This window comes from Tenrec ecaudatus, chromosome 3, assembly GCF_050624435.1.
Source record: "Tenrec ecaudatus isolate mTenEca1 chromosome 3, mTenEca1.hap1, whole genome shotgun sequence".
NCBI lineage: Eukaryota > Metazoa > Chordata > Mammalia > Afrosoricida > Tenrecidae > Tenrec > Tenrec ecaudatus.
In genome coordinates, this window is record NC_134532.1 from 110031360 (window position 1) to 110054889 (window position 23530).

Here is a 23530-nt window from a genome sequence, read left to right on the forward strand (position 1 = left end):
CTGAGGTGAGCATGCTACCATGAATTGTGCCTGACTCCATTACTTCAGTCTATCTTCTATCTCTCATGCTCTCTATGATTTCACTATAATCTTTACTTATTATCGGTGTACAATTGCACCTACTGGACCAGTGATGATTTGTTGAGGGCCCTTTTATCCCCTCCAAGATGTTAATATTTTTGCCCTGGAAATTACTCCTCCCGCCCCACTTACATATGCATTTTCCATCTTAGCTGTGAAGACTGAGTGAAAAATAATTAAGAGGCAGCATTCAGAAAGTTTGCAAAGTTTTACTGCAGAGAGTCTGGGGACATTATTATGTAAATAATATCAAAGCTCAGATTTTGTTTGTTCTCAGGGGTTTCAATTCTCATCAAGCCAGTCTTCAATTACATTAGTTCAGAAGGTTCCAAACAAATTCTGATTTTTAAAGACGGAGTAGATTGAAACATATTAATTTATTTTCTGCCTAGTGAACTTATATCTTAGATTTAGGAGGCTTTGGCTGACATACTAAATATATTCTAGCCACTAAATTCTTAAAAAATGAATGTCTTTTGTCAAGTCGTGCATATGAATTTTATCAGTGTTCTTCTGCAAGGATTTGGATCTAAAGGTTTACACATAAAACTTCTTATCTATATTGCTTCAGATACGCAGGGTCATGCTCAAGATGTCCCTGGGCTTCCTCACTTTCACACTTAGATTGCTATGTTAGGTCAAAGCCAAATTCTAACTCTATTAGTTTTATAAAATAATCACCCTTTTCTCTATCCTGACCAGCTATCAATTATCTCGCTTCTCCCCTCTAAAATCTAGATAGAGTTAAGCACTCTGTTCCCTCCAATTTCATAGCATATTTGAAGGAGCTTTGCAGAGAAATCCAGCAGGATGAATGAGTACCAAAGTATGAAAAAGGCCGGAGTTGGTTCTTCAGTCATATTTGCGACATGCTAAATTATGTAGTGAACACGAGAGCAATTTATTAAAAAATAAAGTCACACCAGGAGACAGTTCCTGCTTGACCCTCAAGGTAATCATTCAGATTTATTTTAAAAAGGAGGGTTTTCCTGTTGATTTTTAGAAGAGCAGAGAAAACGGGCAGCCATTTCTTTAGCTAATTCATGAATCTTTGAGTAAAACTTAAGCCCAGGTTACTTTGGAAGGATTTAAAGTAGCAAAGCATATGTGAATAAAATGATTGGAGGTCTGTGTAATTCTGAATAATAAAATAAAGATTAAGATGGTAATTTTGGTCCCTCAAGTACTGGTATTTAGGCTTTAAAAATCAATCAAGAGAAAAGATTAAGTGGTGTTTCTTTGGCACTAAAAATGTAAAGCAAAGACTAAAATGTTCTATTTTTACAGACTTAAGGTAAAAAGGATGATATTTAAAGACATTAAAATTACTATTAACATCTCTTCGGTTTGTAAAGATTCTCTTATGAAGCACACTTAGAAGAAATCCGAGTATATTAAATACTCTATTACTATATTCTTTCCTAAACAAAGGGGAACAATTTAAAGGCTTTGGAAGTAGTGTCTGTTTATAAGGCTTCTTCAACAGTGCTTATGAATCGGGGTGCCAAATACTTGAGAGAAGAAATACCCCATTCACGAAAGTAGGAGATCTCATGTGGGTATATTAGCTGCTTCTAGGTAAACTTAAAAACCATTCTCTAATGGCATCTCTATTTTGTTTCAGCCACTCAATATTGTTTTTCACTGTTTCTAGCACTTGCTCCCTCGGCTTTTCTCCTGCTCCAGCGTCTGGGTATTTGTTGAAAAAACTCTCCATCTAGAAGAGAAAAGGAAGTCATCACTAAGGGAGTCCTTTGAAGACCAATCTGTCTTGAAGAATTTCAGTTACACACGCGATATGTTTTGTCCTTCTGTGGACTGCAAGTAACCACCCGGAGCCGTGTCTCTGACCCCCTTATTGCAGACCGAGCCCATCTCGCCGATTAGCAATCGCTAACCATGGCTTTTATACTCTGGCAGCTTGTAAAGCAAAGAGGCTCTGACATGTTGGGGAAGGAGGGCAACATTCCAGACCGGCTTCTGCTTCTGCAGATTCCCTACCGACACTGGCTTGGGTGGGGATGGTCTTGCTTAGCCTTTCACCCCAGGAATCTGGGGCATTTTAATATACGTTTAGTTTACTTTACTTGGGGCTCTTAAACAATCTCTGTGAACTTGACTTTACCCTGTCTCTGCCCCCAAATCCTCTCCCAAACCCAATGAGAGTACTATCTGCTCTTTATAAAAATAAGGGTTCTTTTTCACCCCTTGACATACAAATGAATCTTGGCATTTTAATATCTAATACCCAGATATGGAAATATCATACAATATCTTCCCTGCCCCCAACATGAATACACATATCTTCCTTAGAACTGAGACACTTGACACTGGAAGAATTTGAATTTGCATTGGGACGACACGTTCGGAGTCCCCTAGACTAAGTCTAACCTAGGAAAGGATTATCCTTCTTGCTTTGTTAAACGGATTGATCTCATCGTGCCTACTAGGTCTTCCAAAGCCTCACTTTTCTCAGCTTTTAAACCCTGCTTGTGTTTCTTGATGTTTTTTTTTTCGCTTTAGATACAGGAATTATTAGATAGAAAACGGATTTTTCACTGTCTTCTGTGATTTGAATGGGGAAACATCAGTTCTACTTGGGAAACAAACAAACAAACCAAAAATCAAAACTTCAGTCTATTCCTGGACAAGTGTGTAGCGTGTAGAGGGATTACTTTTCATACCTCCCAGAGCTGGAGTTCAGTGTTGAAAGGCTCTGCTATCGTGACAATCCGTCCCAGGTTTCTATCATTGAGGGTGTATCTGGAGAGAAGTACAGAGGCAGAACAGTGTAAGTCCACAAATTTTAAACCCTTTCTCTAGCTTTCTATTAAAAAATGTGTTTCTTAGATAACGTTATTTTATATTTAACTTAAAAATTCCCATCAGGAGAAATTCTTAATAAATTACCAACTTCTTTTTGTAGATAAAGTCGAACCACTCTCCCAGATGTGGTAGATTGTTAATCGAACTCTCCAAGTCTGAGCTCTTTCTTGCACAGATGAGTTCGTTTCTCAGCCTCATCTCCCAATCAGGTTAAGGCGTATGAGCCAATTCTCACCAATGCATCTTTGCCTTCTTGCAACATTATCGCCTTCCCGTCTTTCAAAAAGAAGGAAATTGCTTGCCCTTGAGCAACTCTTCCTCATCTTTCCCCAAAGCCAGAATATGAACACATCACACCGGCTTCTACCCAGTGTCCTAGGTGATGGTGGATAAGAGGTGAAGGGCTGAAGTCCCTGCCCTGCCTTACAAAGCACAGCCACCTCCATGGGCTGGATCATTCATGTCAAGAGCAAGAATCAGCCATATATTTTAGGTCACCGCATTTCTGGGTGCCTGTTGTAACAACCTTGGTTTTATTCTAACCATACAAGGTCTGGCAAGTGTTGGGCTGCTAACTGAAAGGTCAGCAGTTCAAACTTATCAGCTGTTCCTTCAGAGAAAGATGAGGCTATCTGCTCATGTAGAGAGTTACAGCCTCCGAAACCCTGGACAGGGGTGGCCATGAGTTGTCCTGGAACCCATGCCAGTGGTTACACTATGCACTGGTGCTGCAATAGGACGTCGAACTGTTCATCACATGGTCAGGGGTTCAAATCCACCACTCTGTAGGAGAAAGGTGAACCTGCCTATTCCCATAAAGGTTTATAGCCCATTTTAGCTCAGTAATTCCTAGTATATCAAGTTTTATATGTTCCCCTTTCATTCTTCATCATTCCACTTTTCCTAGATTCATACTTTATATCTTTGATGGTCCAAGCATTGCAGGTTGTTTGTAGCTGCTGCTTCTCATTTTGAGTCTTTCCACATTAGCAAATAATGACCCGCAACTTTTGTTCCGTTCAAGGTATTGGAGTTGACTCTATTTTGAGAAAGCAGCTCTTTTCTAGTGGTATTCTGAATGCATTCAGACCTGAGGGGCTTGTCTTCTGGCACTATTTCAGGCAGTGTTTCGCTGTTATTTGTAAGGTCTTTAGTGGCTAGGTTTTCAGAAACATCCACCTCTTCTTTCTCCCCAGCCTGTTCTTAGTTCAGCAGCTCAGCTGGAAGCTGTCCAGCGCGGGTGACCCTGCTGGTGTCTGAAAGACGGACGGCATCGTGACAGCATGCAGACCAGTGTAGTGTAATACACTGACAGATCAGGTGGGGTTTTCTGAACATTAAAGGACCTATTTTGGAACTAGCAACGCATATGTTGAATCAAGACTAAAATCATCTGTAGAATAATTAGAAATAGGCAATGGATGTACAGATGTGCTTTACAGAATTGATGTATGTATGGATTGTGATAAGAGTTGTATGAGTCCCTAATAAAAGGTTTAAAAAAAAGAATAATTAGAAATATACTATCTGTATTTATATGTTCTACACAAAGAAGGTGTGGAACAAGGGATTTATGCTGTATATTTTTTATATTGGTTACTTTTAAGACCAAGAGAAGGGTTTGATTATATCTTAATGTTTAAAAATGATTATATAAAATCATCTTCTGGGCCCTGAATTCTTAACATTTGTATTAGTATTATTATGGTACCCCAAAGAAGTGATTGTGGCACTCCCTTTAATTAAGGGCTTGATATGTCATTTCTGAAGTACTGTTTAAATAGTTTTAGTTAGATGGCTTTGCCTTACTATTTCAAAAAGTCATAAATTAAGAATACCGGTAATTTGTAAATGAAATTAACTTGTTATTACCTTATTTGGTTTCACTCAGCTTGACAGTTGTTTTTTGTTTCCACTCACAATTTTATTTAAGAGTTTTGTGCAAGAAATAAGAGCAAAGAATAATTTCTAAAGTGTCTTTGGAACTCAGGGGCTAAACCTCCCACTTCGAAGGACATTAATAAGATGGTCTTCATTTGTCATGAAAAATCACACAACAAACCTTTATTTAACCTCAAATAAACCATGGTTATTTATTTAGTATTATAGTAAGTTATTTTGAGATGGAGGCAGTAAAATTACTTATTTTAAAATGTAGGAAAAACAAGAGTTTGGAAATATTTGGATAAAATTTGGCTCACTTCTATTTAATTTGTATTATCTGATTTTCATGGGGGAAACTCTACTTATTCAAACCACACATAATTAATATTGGGTGTATTTTTGTTAATCAGACATGTGGTTATTATACAATTTTACGTTTAAAGCCATTTGAAATACCTTATGAGAATTAGATCATTAGGCTATGAGGAAATATTAAAAGCCTTGGACCAGTGTTTTGGAACTAGCTCTGGAAATAGTTCATCAATTTATTTTTCTAAAGAAAAATGTCAGTTCATTCAGCCTAATACATTTATTTTAGGCTGTTTGTGTTTATGTTCCTGACAAGGTAACATCTTTTTGCTTCTTTTTAAAATGGCTATAACAAATGTTTTTAAGGCAAAAATATTATTATTAGAAATAAATCACACAAGACCTACTTAAATAGGCCCTGAGAAACACTGTACTCCTTAAGCATTAGGGGTATGGCCAATTTAATATGCAGAATAGAACATCATTCACTTGTCTTTTCAAAAAGCAAACACTGTATATTTATCTACATATGTTTCGTGGAACATGCAGGAAACAATGAAGTAGTTTTGTAGATTTAAAAAATTGAACAAACACTCATGGGTCCTTAGTTTTACTTCTTTTAAAACAGAAGTTATTAGCTTGTGTAATACTATGAAGTGGTAGGGTTATATGTTCTTGGTAGCTAGATGTATGCCTGCTAAACTAAGCATGTTATTGAAATAGTTATAACAAGACAAAAACACACACACGTGCACAGATGCACACGCACTTGACAATCTTCATATGACGAACAAGCGTGTATGCTAAGCATGACAAGAATCTTAAAGGCAACGAATCATCACAGATAGGCACACACAATGCTTCACGGCTCAAGAGAGAATCCGGAAAAAAGAGACATAGAAATGACCACAAGCGCACTCTGGTAAGTTGTAGGGTAGAACAGGAAGGAAAGGCATCTTTGCCGTTGCTGTTTCTTATGGAACCAAACCAAACTCACTGCCACTGAGTAGATGCCAGCTCATAGTGACGCTTTAGAACAGGCGAGAACTGCTCCTGTGGGTTTCTGCCACTGCAACTCTTTACTGCATAGAAACCTCGCCTTTCCCCTGAGGTGGTTTCGAACTGTTGACCTTGTGGTTAGCAGGCCAGCACTTCTCACTTTGCCACCAGAGCACCTTGTTTCTTACACGGCAGTCATTATCAGCGGGGCTCTGCTACTGGGGATTGTTTTTTGCATGTGGGGATTACAGATGGTAAAGGTTTCGTGGTCAATGTTGACACATTTATCCAAGACATATAGGACTATGTTGTACTCTGCTAAAGACGGGCATTTTTAGTAGAAACTGACCATTGGATTGGAGGGCTGAGTGCAATATTTCTTGAATAAATAAAAATCTTGGAAATACACCTCTTCCCTTGGCTTTGCTCTTGTTCTTCCTATTTTCCATTAAACACATAAACAAAGACAAAGCAAAGCCGTGCTGTTGCTTTTCCAGTACGGTGCCCATTCAGTGCAAGAGGAAAGCGCGGCTGTCTGCCGTGGCAAGGGAACAATCGCCTCTGTTCTACAGAGTGGCTGGGGTCAGAGATGCCATGGCAACGCGCCTTTCAGTGCCTTTCAAGTGTCAGCCAAGGGAGGTAAGTTGTTACTCAGAAAAGCTCTAATTTGAACCAGGTTCAGGAGTTCTCCATTTGAGTTCATCAAACATTAACGGAGAGCTAAATATGTTCCTCCATGCCAGCACAACCACGCTCACTGACACTGAGTCAATGCCCACTGAGAGCAACCCCATAGGACCGGGGAGAACAGCCCCTATGGGTTTCTGAGAAGGCAGCTCTTTATGGGAGGACAAAGTCCCCTTTCTCCGGTGGAGCAGCTGTTGGTTACAAATTGTGGACCTCTGGAATCTCAGCCCACCTCGGAACTGCGTCACCAGGTAGTACTTGCTATTGCAACGGGTCAGGTTGTACAGGCAGCGTATATGTACTTCTTGTAGCCAAATCAAAAGGACTTCTATTTAGTCCCATCTCCAGGTCTCAGAATCCAGAAAGAGAATTGTGCTTCAAGTTACCTAGTTTATTGTTCCCCAGGTAGGAAAACCCCGTGGTTCTTGATCTTTGGCCAAATGTCATTTCAGGTATGATAACGGTACCATTTCAGGTATGATAAAAGTACATGGAAGAGAAAAAGCAGGAAATCTGCAGAGTATCAAACCAAGTGAACACAAACTGATTGTCTGAGCACCCACCTGTTGACCAGATAGTCCCAGTTGAGCTGTATCCAAGTCCAGGCCATTCTCTTCCCGTAGGGGTTGTAGGAGATATAGCGGATGACTGTGAACACATCCTGGCTTTTAATAAGGGTCGAGTTCTTGAGCAAATCCAAGTACCTAGCACAAGTCAAGCAGGAAAACAATTCAAAATGAACATTACATGTTCCCCTGTGGTTCAATCCCAGTAGAATATTGCTTTCATTCCAACAATTCAGTTCTTGAGGGGCCAGCTGATGAGGCTAATTAAATAAGACAAATATTTGGATACATTTACCCACTTTTAAAGAATTACATTATTTCGAAACTAGTGAAACTTACATTAGATAAGGCTTTAAAAGTAAGTCATTTTGCACCTATTGCAAACAATAAACAAAATTGTAATTATTTAAATAACAGCAATTATTGAATGGAAGCATTTCGCCCACTTGCTGACTATTCCACTGGATTATAAAAAGGGGAAAAAGAAATCAGAGAAAGTACTTATACCCTTATTTTTCTGTAGGCTAACACATAAGCTAAGTTTTTTTAATCTATATAGTTTTATCTATAGGCTAGCATATAAGCTTAGATTTTTAAAAAGCAACTTTCAAATATAACCTGCATGATTAGATAGCTAGCTACAATGATCAAACACAACAAACTCTCTGCCATCAAGTGGATTCTGACTCATAGCAACTGTACAGGAAGAGTGGAACTGCCCTGTGGGTTTCCAGGCCTGTGTCTTTTGTACAGGAGTAGAAAGCCTCATCTTTCCCTGCAGAGCTTCTGGTGGCTTCTGAACTGCTGACCTTGCATGCAGTTAAGCAGCCCAGTGCATATCCCTACATCACCGAGGCTGCAATTAGAGCATAACAAATAACGTGTAGATACGTTAGACAACCAAATGAATAAACAAAAACAAACGACTGCCATTAAGTTGACGCTGACTTACAGTAACCTTATAGGTAGGATAGATCTGCCCCTGGGGTTTCTGAGATTGAAACTCGTTATTGGAGTAGAAATCCCCCTCCTTCTCCTCTCACAGAGGTCATGGTGGTTTTGAACTGCTGCCCTCGTGGTTCACAGCCCGATGTGTAACCAGTACACCATTGATTTATTTTATTCAATACATGGATTTAATGAAATTATGTCATGGCTGTACCAACCTCTGCATTTTTAACTCAAGATCTTATAATCGCATATTATTACTCAAAAAGTGTTTCCAGTTAACATTGCCACCGATTTATTCGTTATAAGAAAGGCACTTCAAAAGCCTGATGTCTACTGTTGATGGAAAAAGGGAAACCAAAGAATAATCCATGCATCTGAATCACGGTGCTGGAGAAGAATGTTGAAAGTACCATGAACTGCTACAGAAGAAGCTCTGGTGGCAGAGTGCTTAGGCTTTGGCTTGCGATTCAGAAAGTCAGCAATGCAAAAGGACCAGAGGCTTGTGGATGGGGGCTCTCGCCCCCTGTAACAAGTCACAGTCTCAGCAACTCACAGGCAGTGCCCTCCTGTCCGACCAGGTCCCTGCGAGTCAACACTGACTCCATGGCAATTTTAATAAATACCAAAAGGGCAAATCAATCTGTCTTGCAACTAGCACAGCCAGAGAGCTCTTTAGAAGCAAGGATGATGAGATTTCCTCTCACGCTTTGGACGTGGAAAAGGACATCGTGCTTGGTAACAAAGAGGGGCAGAGAAACTGAGAAAGGCCCTCAACGAGATGGATGGACACAGTGGCTACCACAGTGGACTCAAGCACAGGAACAGTGTGATGATGGAGCAGGACCAGGCAGCGTTCTGTCCTGTTGTACATGAGGTTGCTATAGGTTGGGTCAGAACTGACTCGATGGCACCTAACAATGTATGCCAATAGATCATATATAGTCTCAGATTTTCCAAGCCCTGCTTCTTCTTCATGACTTCCTAATGAAATATGAGCTAATACATAGAACAAAGAGATCATTGTTCAGTTTGAGTTGTGAGAGGATAGTTTTGAAAGTCGGCATTTCTCCAAGAGAAAATATATTGCTAAGTTTATTATTTTTTATTAATATACCAAGAACCAGTTTTGAAGACGTTACACTAAGATAAAAGAAAACTCTCGTTTTAAGGTACATACTATCCCTTCTAATCTGTAGGGAATTGTCAGAGAGACCAGCCCTGGGAGGACATCGTGTGGTCAAGTGGAGGGGCAGTGAAAGAGAGGAAAGTCTTCGACAAGATGGACTGACACCGGGGCTGTATCAATGGGCTCAGGCACTGGAACAGTTGTGAGGATGGCACGGGACTGGGCACGTTTCGTTCTGTTGTGCACAGGCTCGCTATGGGTCAGAGCTGACTCGATGGCACCTAACAACAACAACAATCTGTAGGGCAGAGGCCCAGAGTTCAGTATCAGATTTTGTGCTATGGTACTGGAGGCAGAGAGGGGACAATATATTAATATGTTTAAAGTCATGTCCTTGTTATTTTGCCTTGTGGGTACTATACAGGGGACCTAGAACTTTCTTCAGCCTAGCAATAACCGTAAGGATGTGACAAGAGCTGAGAGGACAACACTGCCACACGGCACAACATGAACCGAGGCAAAGGACTAGACCTGTAGCGCTCGTCTCTCAATGACAGCGCGCAAGCAGGTCAATGTGGTCTTTGTACTCAGCAGATTCTAGTCCGGAACCACGGTAGGTAAACACCTTACGGCAAAACCCAGAAGAGACAGAGATCTCTTTCTTCACCCATATCAGGCGACTTATCGTTCCCAATATAGAGAGCATAAGAAGGGATGCTAGAAGATTGAACATTTACTGAAAAGGGATCATTTGAACCAGAATTCTAATCCAACAGGTGATTTAAAAACTAGATTGACAGGCAATAATAGTTAAAATTAACTATTTTCCATTTTACTAGTTCATCCCCCAACGAAGTGGAACTTTTTGAAACAAATAGATCCTAGGTACATTTTCGTTGTAGCTGTGTGAGCACACCTGCATCCATATGCAAATAGCACATTTACTCTATGTTTCCGGTAAGACGGGATTTATGACAAGCGTTTGCTGCAACCTGGGCTTGGGCAGAGCCTTCTGTTGCTTCAGTCACCATGTGAAACTGGAGGACTTTGTAAATAAGTCGAAGGGGCACACAAATGTGGGAAATCACACTGAAGCTCACTAAAATGGTGTGGAGATATTTATGCATATGTGTGCCTATAAGCATGTGCATAAATATATTTGTGGCAGCTGATATTAAGTGGAATGATTTTTCACATTGGAATGGCTTTCTTGACATGCTCTGGGATGCCGAACTTACAGAAATCTCACTGAGTTGCTGGGTCCCTGGAGTTTTGCACAATTATCTTCTACTTTCTAGTTCCCAATGGTCTTACTAAACTACTTACTAATTTCTCATCAACATAATTTCACCCAATTAATGAGCCAAGAGTATCATGTTTTGTGAAATATCAGGGTGGTCAAGATCTCATTGATCTTTTGACAGGGAGAAGTACTGACAAGGCAAGGTGACCCAAGGCAAGTGGGTGATGGCTGATTGTTAGCCCAGACAAGTAAAACAAACTGCGTATGTGTTAGTCCTTACTATTAGTATACCAAAAGCAACATACGTGAGACCAATAGATGCATTTCCATATTAATATTACCTCTCGTGCAAGTAAGGTCATTACCTGATTAATTTTCTGATATCCCACAGTTATTCTCCAAGATTCTATCTCTGTGTATTTGCCTATTAGAGATATTGCTTATAAGTAGAACTGTCTAATATTATTCCTTCTGTGGCTGATTCATTTATTAAGAATAATGTTCTCAGGGCTTGTTTATATCATAGCATGCATCAGAACTTCATTTCACTTATGGTTGGGTAATATTCCATTGTCTGCATATAACACACTGTTTCATAATTAATCTGTTTGGGGTATTTGGGTTATTTCTATACATAGGTTACTATGAATATAGCTGCAATGAATATTGATGTATAAGTATCTGTTTGAGTCCTGCTTTAAATTCTTTGGGGTCCATACATATTTGATTTTATTTCCATAACCTATATGCCTACACAAAGAAAGAACTTCATAAAAGTTGTTTAAGTAAATGAAGTAAATAATACAAAAGCCATAACTAAGTAAAAAATTAAATAAGGCAAAAGAAAATTGACTGTGGGTATATGGAATGGAAGAGGTACAGATGGTTTGTGAGGGGGTCTATGTGCCTTCTGAGTGGAATTTAAGTTCGTAATTTGTGAGTATGCACCTGGTCCATGGAGCTCAGTTTGGTTCACCATTATTAGTTATTCTTGGTCCTAGAATACAGTATAAGGCAAACTCCTGACCCAGAGCACCATGATTGGTCCAATGAGCCAAAGGAAAGAAAACTCATTTTATTTAGAGAGTTTATTTATAATCCAAGTTTGGGATTATAAAAAGAAGTGGAAAGACTTGTTCTCATGGCACAGAAGAGAGGAAAGACTTGGCATGTGAGGAGAAATCCACTTGCTCCTCACTTCCCCTTGCTGAAGATGTTTGTGTGCAGACATGCTGTGTGATTCTGGAAGGCACGAGACATCCAACATGCTTAGGATGGCAGAACCCAAAGGGAAAATCTGGGTCAAGGATGAAAATATGAGCTGTTGCCCCAAACTGAAATTTGACTCCCACCAGACATTTTTTGGGTATGAGATCAAGTTTCTTCATTGTCTAATGAAAACCTCACTGAAAGCCCCATGGAACACATTTCTGGAGATGGAACTGACTTGACAGCAATTCACTTTGAAGAGACCATGGCACATAAACCGCCACACACATTTCTTCTAAGTGAATTAAAAGCAGTGCTGGTAGCACAATGGTGAAGAGCTTGGCTGTTCACCAAAAGGTTGGCAGTTCAAGCCCACCAGCCACCCCCTGGGAGAAAAGGCCTGGAGAGCTCTTCTCCTAAAGATTATAGCCTAGGAAATCCTCTCAGGCAGGTCTTCTCTGTCAGATAGAGTTGCAGTGAGTCAGGATGGATGCGAAGGGACACAACACAACGTCAAATAGAAGCCCAGCTTACCTGGACAGAAGAGTGATATTCCTCACTGATGCCAACCCATAGAGCAGTTTTTCTTTTTCTTGAGCTAGCGAGGTTTTCTGGTATTGCTCAAGAGTATAGTTCCATGACGTCTCGTTGCCAGAGTTCTGCATGCCATAGCGATATACCAGGAGCCTAAGATTTACAGGAAGACTACAAGAGGAGATAGGGTTTAGAGATTCCCATTACTCACTTCTCCAGCTCAAGGTCAGATATAAATGGAAACGTGGTGCATTGTCACCTTCCGCCTCCTCTTAGCCACTGCTCAAACAACTGGGAAGCGTTGTTCAATGCGTCTTGATCTCCCATCTTGCATGCAAGCCCTAACACCGAGGCACGGAGTAACCTAGGAAACAGACAAGCACAAAGCTGGAGCCTTGACCGTTTTTTCAAACGTCATACACACAAACCAATGTTAAATGTTGATTAATGTTAAAAAGATAGAAAATAACTTTGTTATGTGGTCTCCAGTATCATCCCATCCCAGAGAAGTTGCGATGGGCTTCACTTGACCTTGGAAGTATCCCTGTGGGGGGAAAAAGCACCATGTAAAAGGAGTAATAATTTACGACTTATCAACCATCTTCCACGTATGATCATCTATGGCATCTCCTTAAAATCTTTTCAAAATTGTTTTAGTGGTTCATAGAACTTTGGGCTTATCTTTAGTAAAGAGGAGTACCCAGTTTCATCATGTTGACCTTTTACTACAATTCTGAAGTTCTGAACTGTACATTGCCTATCTCTAATGGTTTAGCAAACATTGGGTTCTCACTGCCATTGAGTCGATTCTGACTCACAGTGTCCCCATAGGACTGCATATAACTGCTCCATGAGTTTCTACTCTTTATGGGAGTAGAAAGGCTCCTCTTTGTCCCTTGGATGGGCTGGTGGCTTCGAACTGCTGACCTTGATTGGAAGTCCAACACATAATCTCTATGCCACCAGCGCTCCTTCAAAGAGACTAACATAGGCTTAGTTCCTTTTAAAATTCAAAATTTAAGTTAATATTTGTAGTAGTTAGAGTAACATATGGCCTATCCCCTGAACTAAGAGGGCGATTCAAGTACTGTTAAAATAATAACTGAAACTAGCCTGTGAGACTTACAAAGGGGCTTTATGTTATTTGCTCCTCACTGTCCCGTTACCAATAAGTAGTCAAGTGCTGGCATTTATTTTTACAAAGGAAATTAAGACTCACAGTTGCTAAGCCATCTTTCCAAGGTCTTTCATTTACTCAATGGAAGACCTATTGGCTTGAATTTGTATCTAGAATTTGTCTCAGATTACAAGTATCTGGACAAAGTGCTACAAAAGCCACAAAACAAAACACTTATCAGGACCGCCCTACAATACCATTACAAGAAGAGCAGTAAGAACAAGGAAATATGGTGTGCCATTTTGATAAGAATAAATTCACTTTAAGTCAGATACATTAATTTAAAATAGGATCAATTTGATATCTTGGTTAAAATACCCATTTAAAAATGATTTGATTTCTTCTGACACTAGTCTGTGGTGAAGTGTCACACTGGATTACAAGTCCACTATTCCTCCCTTACCAACTCCCTGGCTATCTCGCATTTTGAGTGAATAAGAATAGCAGAAACTACACTACCTTAACTTTTGTGCTTGAATGATGGATTAAGCACTGATGTTGGAGGGAAAGTAAGAATGCTGGTGATGGTAAGATGGTGTGTCAGCGGGGCTAAGCCGTGGCTTTCCATGGTCTGGTAGTTACGCAATGGTGTGGCCATCCTTCACGTTCACTAAAGCCAATTTTGCCTAAGAGCTCAGTTTCAGAACCTGACATCTCAGTAAGTGAGAAGTGAGCGGACACACCGATGACAAAGGAAAAAGAAAAGGTACCAGCCCCCGATTGGATTCGTTGTATCATTGCCTTTTCCATTTTATCTTCTGTCTGGCAGATATGCTTTTGTATTTTGTGTTGCCCTAGAATTCCCCTCTCCCAGAAATCTTCCTATTCTCCTAATGGATGAACTTGTACTTTAATAAGATTATATCATTAACATCACCTCAATTATAGGGTATAGTTCTTTATCGTCTTCAAGCATGCTAATGATGTAGGTTATAGCCGAAATGACTCTCTGCCATGGTAAAAAATCCAGTTCCTGTGGGAGATACCTGGTCAAGTTCAGAGCCACTGTATAATCAAACACTTGAGCTCTGTGAAGAGAAAAGCAATAAAAACCAGTTAATTAAAAAGAAAAAACCCTCAACTTTCACTTCCACTGGACTGAAAGCACTAATATGGGAATCACAGCACTGAATGTTAATGAGAATCCTTCTGTTAAATACTTAATAAAATGCTTACTGATAAGGCCAAATCAAAATGTTTACACACACACACATACACACACATGCTATATTAATGCTTTCCTATTGTTAATAGTAAAATGGAGACAGAACATTAAGATACACATTTGAAGACAATCACTGAAACAAAGTTTCAAATAAAAAAAAGCCACTTAACTATACAGTTCATGTTAATTAATAGAAGTCTTTAAATTTCCAGTTTATAAACTGGGTACAATATAGAAATGCTTTGCTATAAATGCACCTTATTAATATTACTTAAATTTGTATAGTAAGAGGAAACGTGGGTAATAAAGCTCACTTAACAAATACTTAAAACATTAAAATTGAGCTATTATTTTTTCACAAAATATTACCTCTTTCATATATTTTACAAGTCTTCATAAATACAAATGGATTTTTTCTCTCCAGAAATTTCAAAGTACGATTGTCATTTATAAGTTTAAAGGAACATTAAACTTAAGAATGATTCTAGAACCTTTCGAAATCATGTTCTCAGGAATCTGTTATGCTTCCTTCCAATTTTAATCTTCCTTTTAGAAAGAATCTTTGACCAAAATTCTCTTTTCCAATTATATTTGGAAAGTTTGCATTAATGAATTTTTAAAAATCATCAACTTAAGTAATAGGTACCTTGCGTTCTATGATAAAGTTTGAATTAATTTTGAGACCAAGAACAAACCATTATATCTTGATTTCTCCATTAGAGTTATAGGTGAAGACTTTGATTAGAAGAAAAGATATTATTGGAAAGTTAGACAAAACTAAAAATTTTTTACATAGAATTTGTCCTAATAGGTATAATTCAGAGTGTGTTTCCCGTTCTTAATCTTATTTAGAAGGATGTGCTTTTTAGGGAGTTAGGCTTCCTTCATAGAAGAATGAATAAGATCAAGAAATGGTGCTTTTTAGGGGAGAATGTATAAGTAAAAATGGCAGAAAATTGTATTGACATTTAAAATGTAATTGAGAATTCTGGATTCAATGATTATTTGTATCAGCAAGTTAACCAAGCTACAGCCATGTTCGGTCCGTGTATTTCTTGCAGGAAACTAGCTTTGGTGGCCCTGTGGTATACGCATTGGATTGCTGATTCACACTTGGCAATTTAAACCCATGAATTGCTCTGTGGGAGAAAGAAGGGACTGTCCACTCCCCGAAGGATCGACAGGCTCAGACACCTATGCAGGCTGCTGCGCATCTGAACTATCTCGGTGACAAAGAGACTAATGCAGGAATGCTTAGGGAAAGTGGCTAGGGAAGAGAGCCTTCGGGACAGCACTAGGAGACTTCTACCCACTTTTCTTCAACCCCCAAATAGATAACGAACCAGAGAGAGCTGTTGGCTAGCACTCTGGCCTCAGAGTGATGAGCTGAGACTGTCTGGAGCGGCCTGCTCTCAGAGTTTGGGTAAAGGCTATATGAAGGCTTCTATGGTTCAGAATGGACCAGAGGTTAGTGCAGACACCGACCAAGAAGGTCACTAAAGGGGAGAAGTCTCAGCAGGAAAAGGATGCCCAAAGGATAAGATGAATCATGAGAGGCAACCAGATGGACAAAATGCAGTTGTCCACCTCAAAGGCAGAATGCAAAAACAATCTCACTCTCTCTCACTGCCATCGAGTTGATGCTGACTCATAGGGACCCTGTGAGTAGGACTGGATTTGTGAGTTTCCAAGACTTTAACTGTTTACAGCAGTGAAAGGGCCTGTCTTCCTCCCTTGGGGCAGCTGGTGGTTTCAAACTGCAGACCTTGTGGATCGCCCAATGGGAATGAGTGGCAAAAATACCATGAAAATCACACTTCGAGAGAAAGTCAGTTTTAAACACTTATGAAGGCGAGGACAATATGAGATAGCAATTATATCAGGGTCTTACTTCATCTCGTTATCCTCCCTCAATGGTAGCTACATATTCTAGTGTCCATTTGAAAGTATTACGAGTGAAGGGGTGGAGTCTTGCTTGTCAATCAAGCTATCACCAATGAGATATTCCTGAGGAGAAGCCACATGGACCTACCCTGATGCTGCCCTGGGAACTGGACAAGCCCCGTGGAAACCCCTGCCAGCACTGAGGTGCTTAAAACGTCACTGGATCCAAAGACTTTCCACTCACTGACCTGTGATCATCCTGCATTCGTTTTTGTGAGTCTGAATAGAACTTTATAGATTGGTATCAGATATTTGGGCTAATATCGGACTTATGGGCTTGAACTGGACTTGGTTCAGATGCTTTCTTGATGTACAACTACCCTTTATATAAACCTCTCTCATACACATATGAGTTTCTGTGGATTTGTTTCTCTAGTCCACCTGGATTAACATGCCCTCTGAAAGCGCCTTGCCTTGCCTCTGGATGAAACGCTGGCAGTGTGGGAAGAGGAGAGGATCAGACATTTCAAGCAGGGAAATGGAACGAAAAGGCAGCATCCCATTCCTCATGTAGGTGGTCTAAGTTGGGAGCAGGGAGACATTAAAAGCCTTCATTGTTTATTGGAGCAGGCCTATCACACAAGTGTAGCTGTTGTACTGCCTGGAAATGAATGGGTGATTCTTTTGTTCATCACCTTGACCAAAAATGTTGTACCTCCATTCAGGGGCAGCAGGAATATCAGATCTTCAGATTAGGTCTGAAGGTGTAAGAAGAATGATGAGTATAGAGCCACAGCAGTTAAAATAATTTGGGATTGGTACAGTGGGAGATGCATAGACCAATGGAACAGAAGAGACAACGCAGAAATAAATGTATCCATATATATAGGCAACTGATTGTCAACAAAGTGCCAAAAACATGAAATGGCTAGACATAGTCTCTTCAACCAATGATGCTGGCAAAATTGGATTTCCATCAGTTGAAGAATAAAACCAGACCCATACCTCACCCCATGTACAAAAACAAATTCAAGATAGATCAAAGACCTAAATGAAATCCTAGAGCCATATAGACCATCAATGAGAAAATAGGGATTAATTTAAGGACCCTATTTCTGGGCATAGATACACTGTAAAATATAATTAAGGAAACACACAGAGGAGATCACAAAATAAATGACCGGGACCTACTAAAAATAACACACTTATGTGCATAAAAAGACAACATTGAAATGGTGAAAAGAGAACCATCAGAATAGGGGAAATTTGAAAATAACACATTGGACATGAACCTGATCTGTAAAATCTACAGAAAATGGCAATACTTCAAGAAGAAAAAACCAAATAATCCAATGAAAAAGCAGATAAAGGACATGAACAGATAGCTCACCAAAGATGACACCCAAATAGCCAAAAACCATATGGAGAAATACTCATGATCACTAGCCATCTAGAAGATGCAGATCGAAGCAACAAAGAGATGTTACCTTACGCCAGCAATGAAAGCCAAGTTATAAAAGTAATACTAGAGAGGCTGTGGAGAGTTTGGCATCCTCACATACTGCTGGTGAGAATGTAAATACGTACAATCCCTGTGGAAAGAGATATGACAGTACCTCAAACGACTGGGATTAGAAATTCCATGTGATCCTGGAATCCCTCTACTGAGTATATAGCCTAAAGAAGTAAGAGCCATAACATGAACAGACACATGCCCACCGATGTTCATTGAAGCATTGGCCACAATAGCAGGAAGATGGAAACAACCTAACTTGGGTGAGGAAGATAGTAATCTATAACAAGAAGAAGAGAAATTAAAGAAAGGAACAAGGGTAAACTACTGGCGGGCTTAATTAGTAATTAAAAGTGTTGAAAACTAATCTGATCTGAAATGTTAACACCTACTTAATGTACAATAAAAAAGATTTAAATGGATATGTTTATTTTCAGATGTACCCGTTTAGTACTGCTTTTAAGTCTAACAGTTACATTTCTATCCTTCGTGAGTGTGTGTGTGTGTGTGTGTGTGTGTGTTTAGGTGAAAGTTTACCCAGTAGATTAGGTTCCCAGATCATGAGAACCTAGTGAAAACCAGACTTTATATACAAATTGTTGAATAGCATTGGTTACAATGTTCCCAATGTGTTGACATCCTCATCATTTTGATTCTGCTTGCTGTGTTTCCATCAGTCTAACTTCCTTTCCCCTCCTGGCCTGCTCATCTTTGTTTTTGGGTAAATGTTGGTCTCCTATTATTGATGGTTGAAGGGAGTTTATAACTCACAGGTCATATTGTTTGTTTTGTAAGCCAATCTATCAATTGGCTGAAAGATGATCTCTAGGAGTAGCTTCTGTTCCAAGTTAAAAGGGTGTCTTAGGGCAATTGTCATAGAGGTTCCTCTGGTTTTTTAGGACGGTAAGTCTAGCCTGAATGTTTTCCATACTTATCTTCTATTCTAGGGACCAGAAAGAAAGGGTTGGTGGTGATAACTGGACACCATATAGTTCTTACAGTCCCAGACTTGCAGAGGCTTGTAATAGTTTCTCCTTTGAGTCTTTTACTTCCATTATTTTTTCTTACTCCAGATGACTAGAGATCAATAAAGGTTCCTTAGTATGCCACGCACAAGCTTTTAAATACCCAGATGCTACTTAAAAACTAGCTTGTAGAATGTCATCCTTATGAACTATGTTATGCCCATTGACTGACTTATCCTGTAGAAAGGGTTCAAAGCCTTTTTAGCTCAGTAAACATTCCAAAGACATGTGTGGATATGTCTGAAAAATCTCCCTAACTGTGTCCCTTTGTGCGTTCCTACATATGTGAGCACTTGGGGCATGCTGGTGGTACAGCCGACACCTCAAGGCCAGCAATTATAACCCAGTAGCTGCTCCACAACAGTACCCTCTGCCCCTGTCAGGATGCACAGTCTCAGCAACCCAAAGCAGCTTTGTTCTGTCCTACAGACTCACTATAAATTGGAATATACTTGATGATACTGGTTTTGGTTTAATTTGTTGTGCTCAGTAGAACATTTAGGCCTAAGGTAGGTCCTCTCATTCCCTATGTTATCTTCTATGAGCCTTCTAGTTTTAGTTTTAACATTTAAACCTTTGATCTATTTTGAATCGGTTTTTGTGTACCATGTGATGTATAGATCCTGTTTTATTTTTCTGCAAATAGATATTCCATTTTTGCCAGCATTACTTGTTAGAGACTATTTCTTCTCTAATGGATTTTAAGCCATTGCCTAAGACTTACTTCTGGATTTGCAATTCCATTGCAGGGGTCTCCTTGGTTGTCATTTAAGCAGCAGCAAGCTGTGTTGATCCTTATGTCTTTAGGGAAAGTTCTGAGATTGGGAGGAATGAAGTCTACCTTGCTCTTCTTTAAAATTGCTTTAGCTATTCGCAGGCTTTTTCCTTTCCATGGGAAAGCAGAGATGAGTTTTGACATTTCATTGAAAAATATTGCATAGATTTGGACCAGAATTGTGATGTTGCGATTGATCATTTTAAATGGTATTGATTGACATGTTTATAGTGTTAAGTTTTTGTATCCATAAGCATGTTATATTGTTTCAATTTTGTAGGATTCTTTTTTTTTAAGTAACCTTTTACAATTTTTCTCGGATGTCTTTTATGTACCTAATTAGGTTTTTTCCTGGGTATTGTACCCTTTGGGAGTTGGGGATGGAGTATTGTAAATGGTATGTTTTTTTTAATTTCCATTTTGGCGTACTCTTCGTAACTGTAGGAGCTCTCGTGGTGTAGGGGTTATGTGTTGGGCTGTGATCCTCAAGGTCAGCAGTTCAAAACCATCAGCTGCTGTCCAGGAGAACGATGGGGCTCGCTGTTCCTGCCTTGGAAACTCACAGGAGCAGTTCTACCCTGCCCTATGGCCTCAATGGCAGTGACCTTGGCTTTGGATTTTTGAAGTGGAGAGGAACCCAACGAATTTTTGTGTGTTGATCTTATACCCTGTCACTCTGTTGAATTCCTTAATTTTAGTCACTTTCTTTTCTTTCTCTGTTTTCTTTTTTGGTCGTAACTCTCTTGTGACTCGTATTGTTCCCGCATGATCATGATACAATTTTTTTTGTATGCTGTGGAATTCTGTTGGCTAGAATTTTGTTGAGAACGGTTGCACCTATATTCCTAAGATACCAGTCTGTATTCTTAGTCTCTTGTTACGTCTTTTCCTGTCTTTTAGGAGACAGAGGAGACTTTCTACTCCCGCAAAGACTTGTAGTCTCAGACTCTCACAGGGGCATTTCTACAACTTCCTACCGGTTTGCTTTGAGTTGGAATCGATTCAATGGCAGTGCTTTATTTTTCTTTTGCCTCCCTTTGGTGTCAGAGTTAGACCACCTTCATAGAATGAGTCAGGGAGTTTTCCTTCATCCGTGTTCTAGAACAGTGTGAGTGTGTCTGTGTTATGGAATGGTCTGTGAGTGTGTGGTAGAAGTCTCCAGGGAAGCTATTTAGACCAGGCCTTTTAGGGGGGAGCTCTAGGGTGGATGTTTTTATTATGACATCTTCCATTTGTACTTTTCTAGGCGTCTGGTCAGATATTTGGATCTCCATTTGTGCTAGTTTGGGTTGGTAGTTTGTAGACATTAGTCCATTTCTCATAGGCTTTCAAATTTGTTGGAGTACAGGATTTCATACTGTTTGTTATGTCGCCTGTTTTTGGTCTCTATTGGTTCTATTGTAATGCCACCCATTTATTTATTTTGGTGGTGTCTTCTCATTTTTCTCATTTGAGAATTTGTCTAGCAGTTTGTTAATTTTATTGATCCTCTCAAAGAACTGTCTTCCAGTTTTGTTGATTATTTTAATCATTTTTATGATTTCTACTGCCTTTTATTCCTGCTTTGATCTTGATTATTTCATTTCCTCTGATACCTGGAACTTCTTTTCTATTTGTTCAAGTTGGAGGGTTAAGTTGATTTGGGATTATTTTGTTGTTGTTGTTGTTATGTGCCTGCATCATTATAAGTTTTCCTCTGAGTACCGGCTCACAGGTTTTGGTATGTACTGTTTCATATCCATTTGATCCTAAATATGTCTTTTGATCACATATTTTTAGTTCTTCTATGACCCAATCATTGTGAAGTAATGTGTTATGTTTCCATATATTTACTTTTCCTGATTCTTCCAATCATGGGTTTCTGGTTTTATAGTATTATGATCAGAGAAGTTGCCTCATATTATGTTGATGATTTTGAATTTATTGAGTCTTGCTTTTGTGGCCTAGAACATGGTACGTGCTAGAGAATTTCCCACCAGGTAAAGAATGTTTATTGTGCTGCTCTTGGGTGGTATATTCTGATTATATTGATTGGGTTCGCTATTTAGAGCTCCTGTATCTTTGCTGTTTTTCCTTGAGTTGTTTTCCCCTGGTTGAAAGTGGCATGCTAAGTGTCCTGCGACTACTGTAAAACTCTTTTCAATTCTGAGTTGGTTGAGCGCGTTTTGGAGGGCAGTCATTGGTTGGACACTAGTAATCACTGTTATATCTTCTTGGTGTCCCTCCTCCAGACGTTATATAATGCCCTTCTGGGTCTGTCTTCACTGATTCTAAAGTGTGCTTTGTCAGGAACATGTCAGAAATTACTATTGCAACTGTGGAGAGCATCTCATCCTCAGGACACTGCTCCTAGGGAGGATGGGAACACTGCACCTCCGCTGAACCAAATCCCTGTCGTCATTGCTTGCTTGATATTTCCCCCCATTCGTTTATTTTTCACCAGTTTTTATCTTTGGGTCAAGGGTGTGTCTCTTCTGGGAACATACTCATGGGATGTGCTTTAAAATCAATCTTCCACTCTCTGCCTCTAGACTTCTGAATTTAATTAATTTATATTTAGTGTGATTGTCAATTGCTATTAATTCACTGCAGATTTACCCAATACAAGATGCTGTTTGAGTCCTTGACTGCAGTTTCTGTAAGTATTTTCAGTGACTCGCCCCTAAGAAGTGGACAGCCTATTCTGTCTTCCTTGTGAGTATATATATATATATATATATATATATATATATATATATATATATATATATATATATATATATGTCAGATTTCCTCAAGTCAGCTGTGACTCACAGCAACTTTATGCGTGATAGAAGGAAACACTGCCTGGTCCTGAACCACACTCAATTTTTCCATTTGAGACCATGTTGCAGCGCTTTGTCAATCCATCTCATTGAGCGTCTTCTTCTTTTTAGCTCACCCTCAACTTCACCAAGAATAATGTTCTCCATGGACTAGTCTCCTGATAGTATGTCAAAAGTACATGTGATCACCATTTTCACTTCTGAGCAGCATTCTGGCTGCCCTTTCCCCAAGACAGATTTGCTTGTTCTTCTAGCAGTTCATGGTGTTTCAAAATTCTAAGCCAAGACCATAATTCAAGCGCATGAATTAGTCTGTGGTCTGTCTTATTTATTGTCAGTTTTCCCATGCATATGGCCAGCTTTCACATGAGGCGATTGAAAATATCAGGACTTTGGTCCCAAAGAACAAAACCAAATTCTGACTGACAGTGACTCCATAGGACGGGTTAGAACCGCCCCTGTGGGTTTCTGCAACAGTAACTCTTTCTTGGAATCGAAAGCCTCATCTTTTCCCCAAGGAGGGGCTGGTGGTTCCAAACTGCTGGCCTTGCAATTGGCAGCACAGTGTGTACCCCGCTCTGCCACCGAAGCTTGGGTCAGGGGCTCCATAATTTTTCAAAGTGGCATCTTTACTCTCTCACACTTTAAACGGATCTTGTGTAGCAGATTGACCCAATACAAGATGCGGTTTCAGTCCTTGACTGCTGTCTCTGTAAACATTTTCAGTGGCTCACCCCTCAGCCTATTCTGTCTCCCTGGTCAGCTCTTAGTC

General features: G+C 39.6%; 1 protein-coding gene across 1 annotated transcript in view; it reads right to left on the minus strand.

The window, feature by feature from the left end:
• Window positions 1-958: 958 nt before the first annotated feature.
• ENPEP (glutamyl aminopeptidase) overlaps window positions 959-23530 on the minus strand; it is a 102698-nt gene continuing 80126 nt past the window's right edge. Inside the window, exons 14-20 of the mRNA XM_075543922.1 lie at window positions 14470-14620; window positions 12886-12959; window positions 12675-12779; window positions 12416-12586; window positions 7350-7490; window positions 2766-2844; window positions 959-1798 (exon numbers count right to left, since the gene is read on the minus strand). Of these exons, the coding sequence (XP_075400037.1) occupies window positions 1646-1798; window positions 2766-2844; window positions 7350-7490; window positions 12416-12586; window positions 12675-12779; window positions 12886-12959; window positions 14470-14620 (874 nt within the window). The 3' untranslated portion in view covers window positions 959-1645. The remainder of the gene's footprint in view (window positions 1799-2765; window positions 2845-7349; window positions 7491-12415; window positions 12587-12674; window positions 12780-12885; window positions 12960-14469; window positions 14621-23530) is intronic.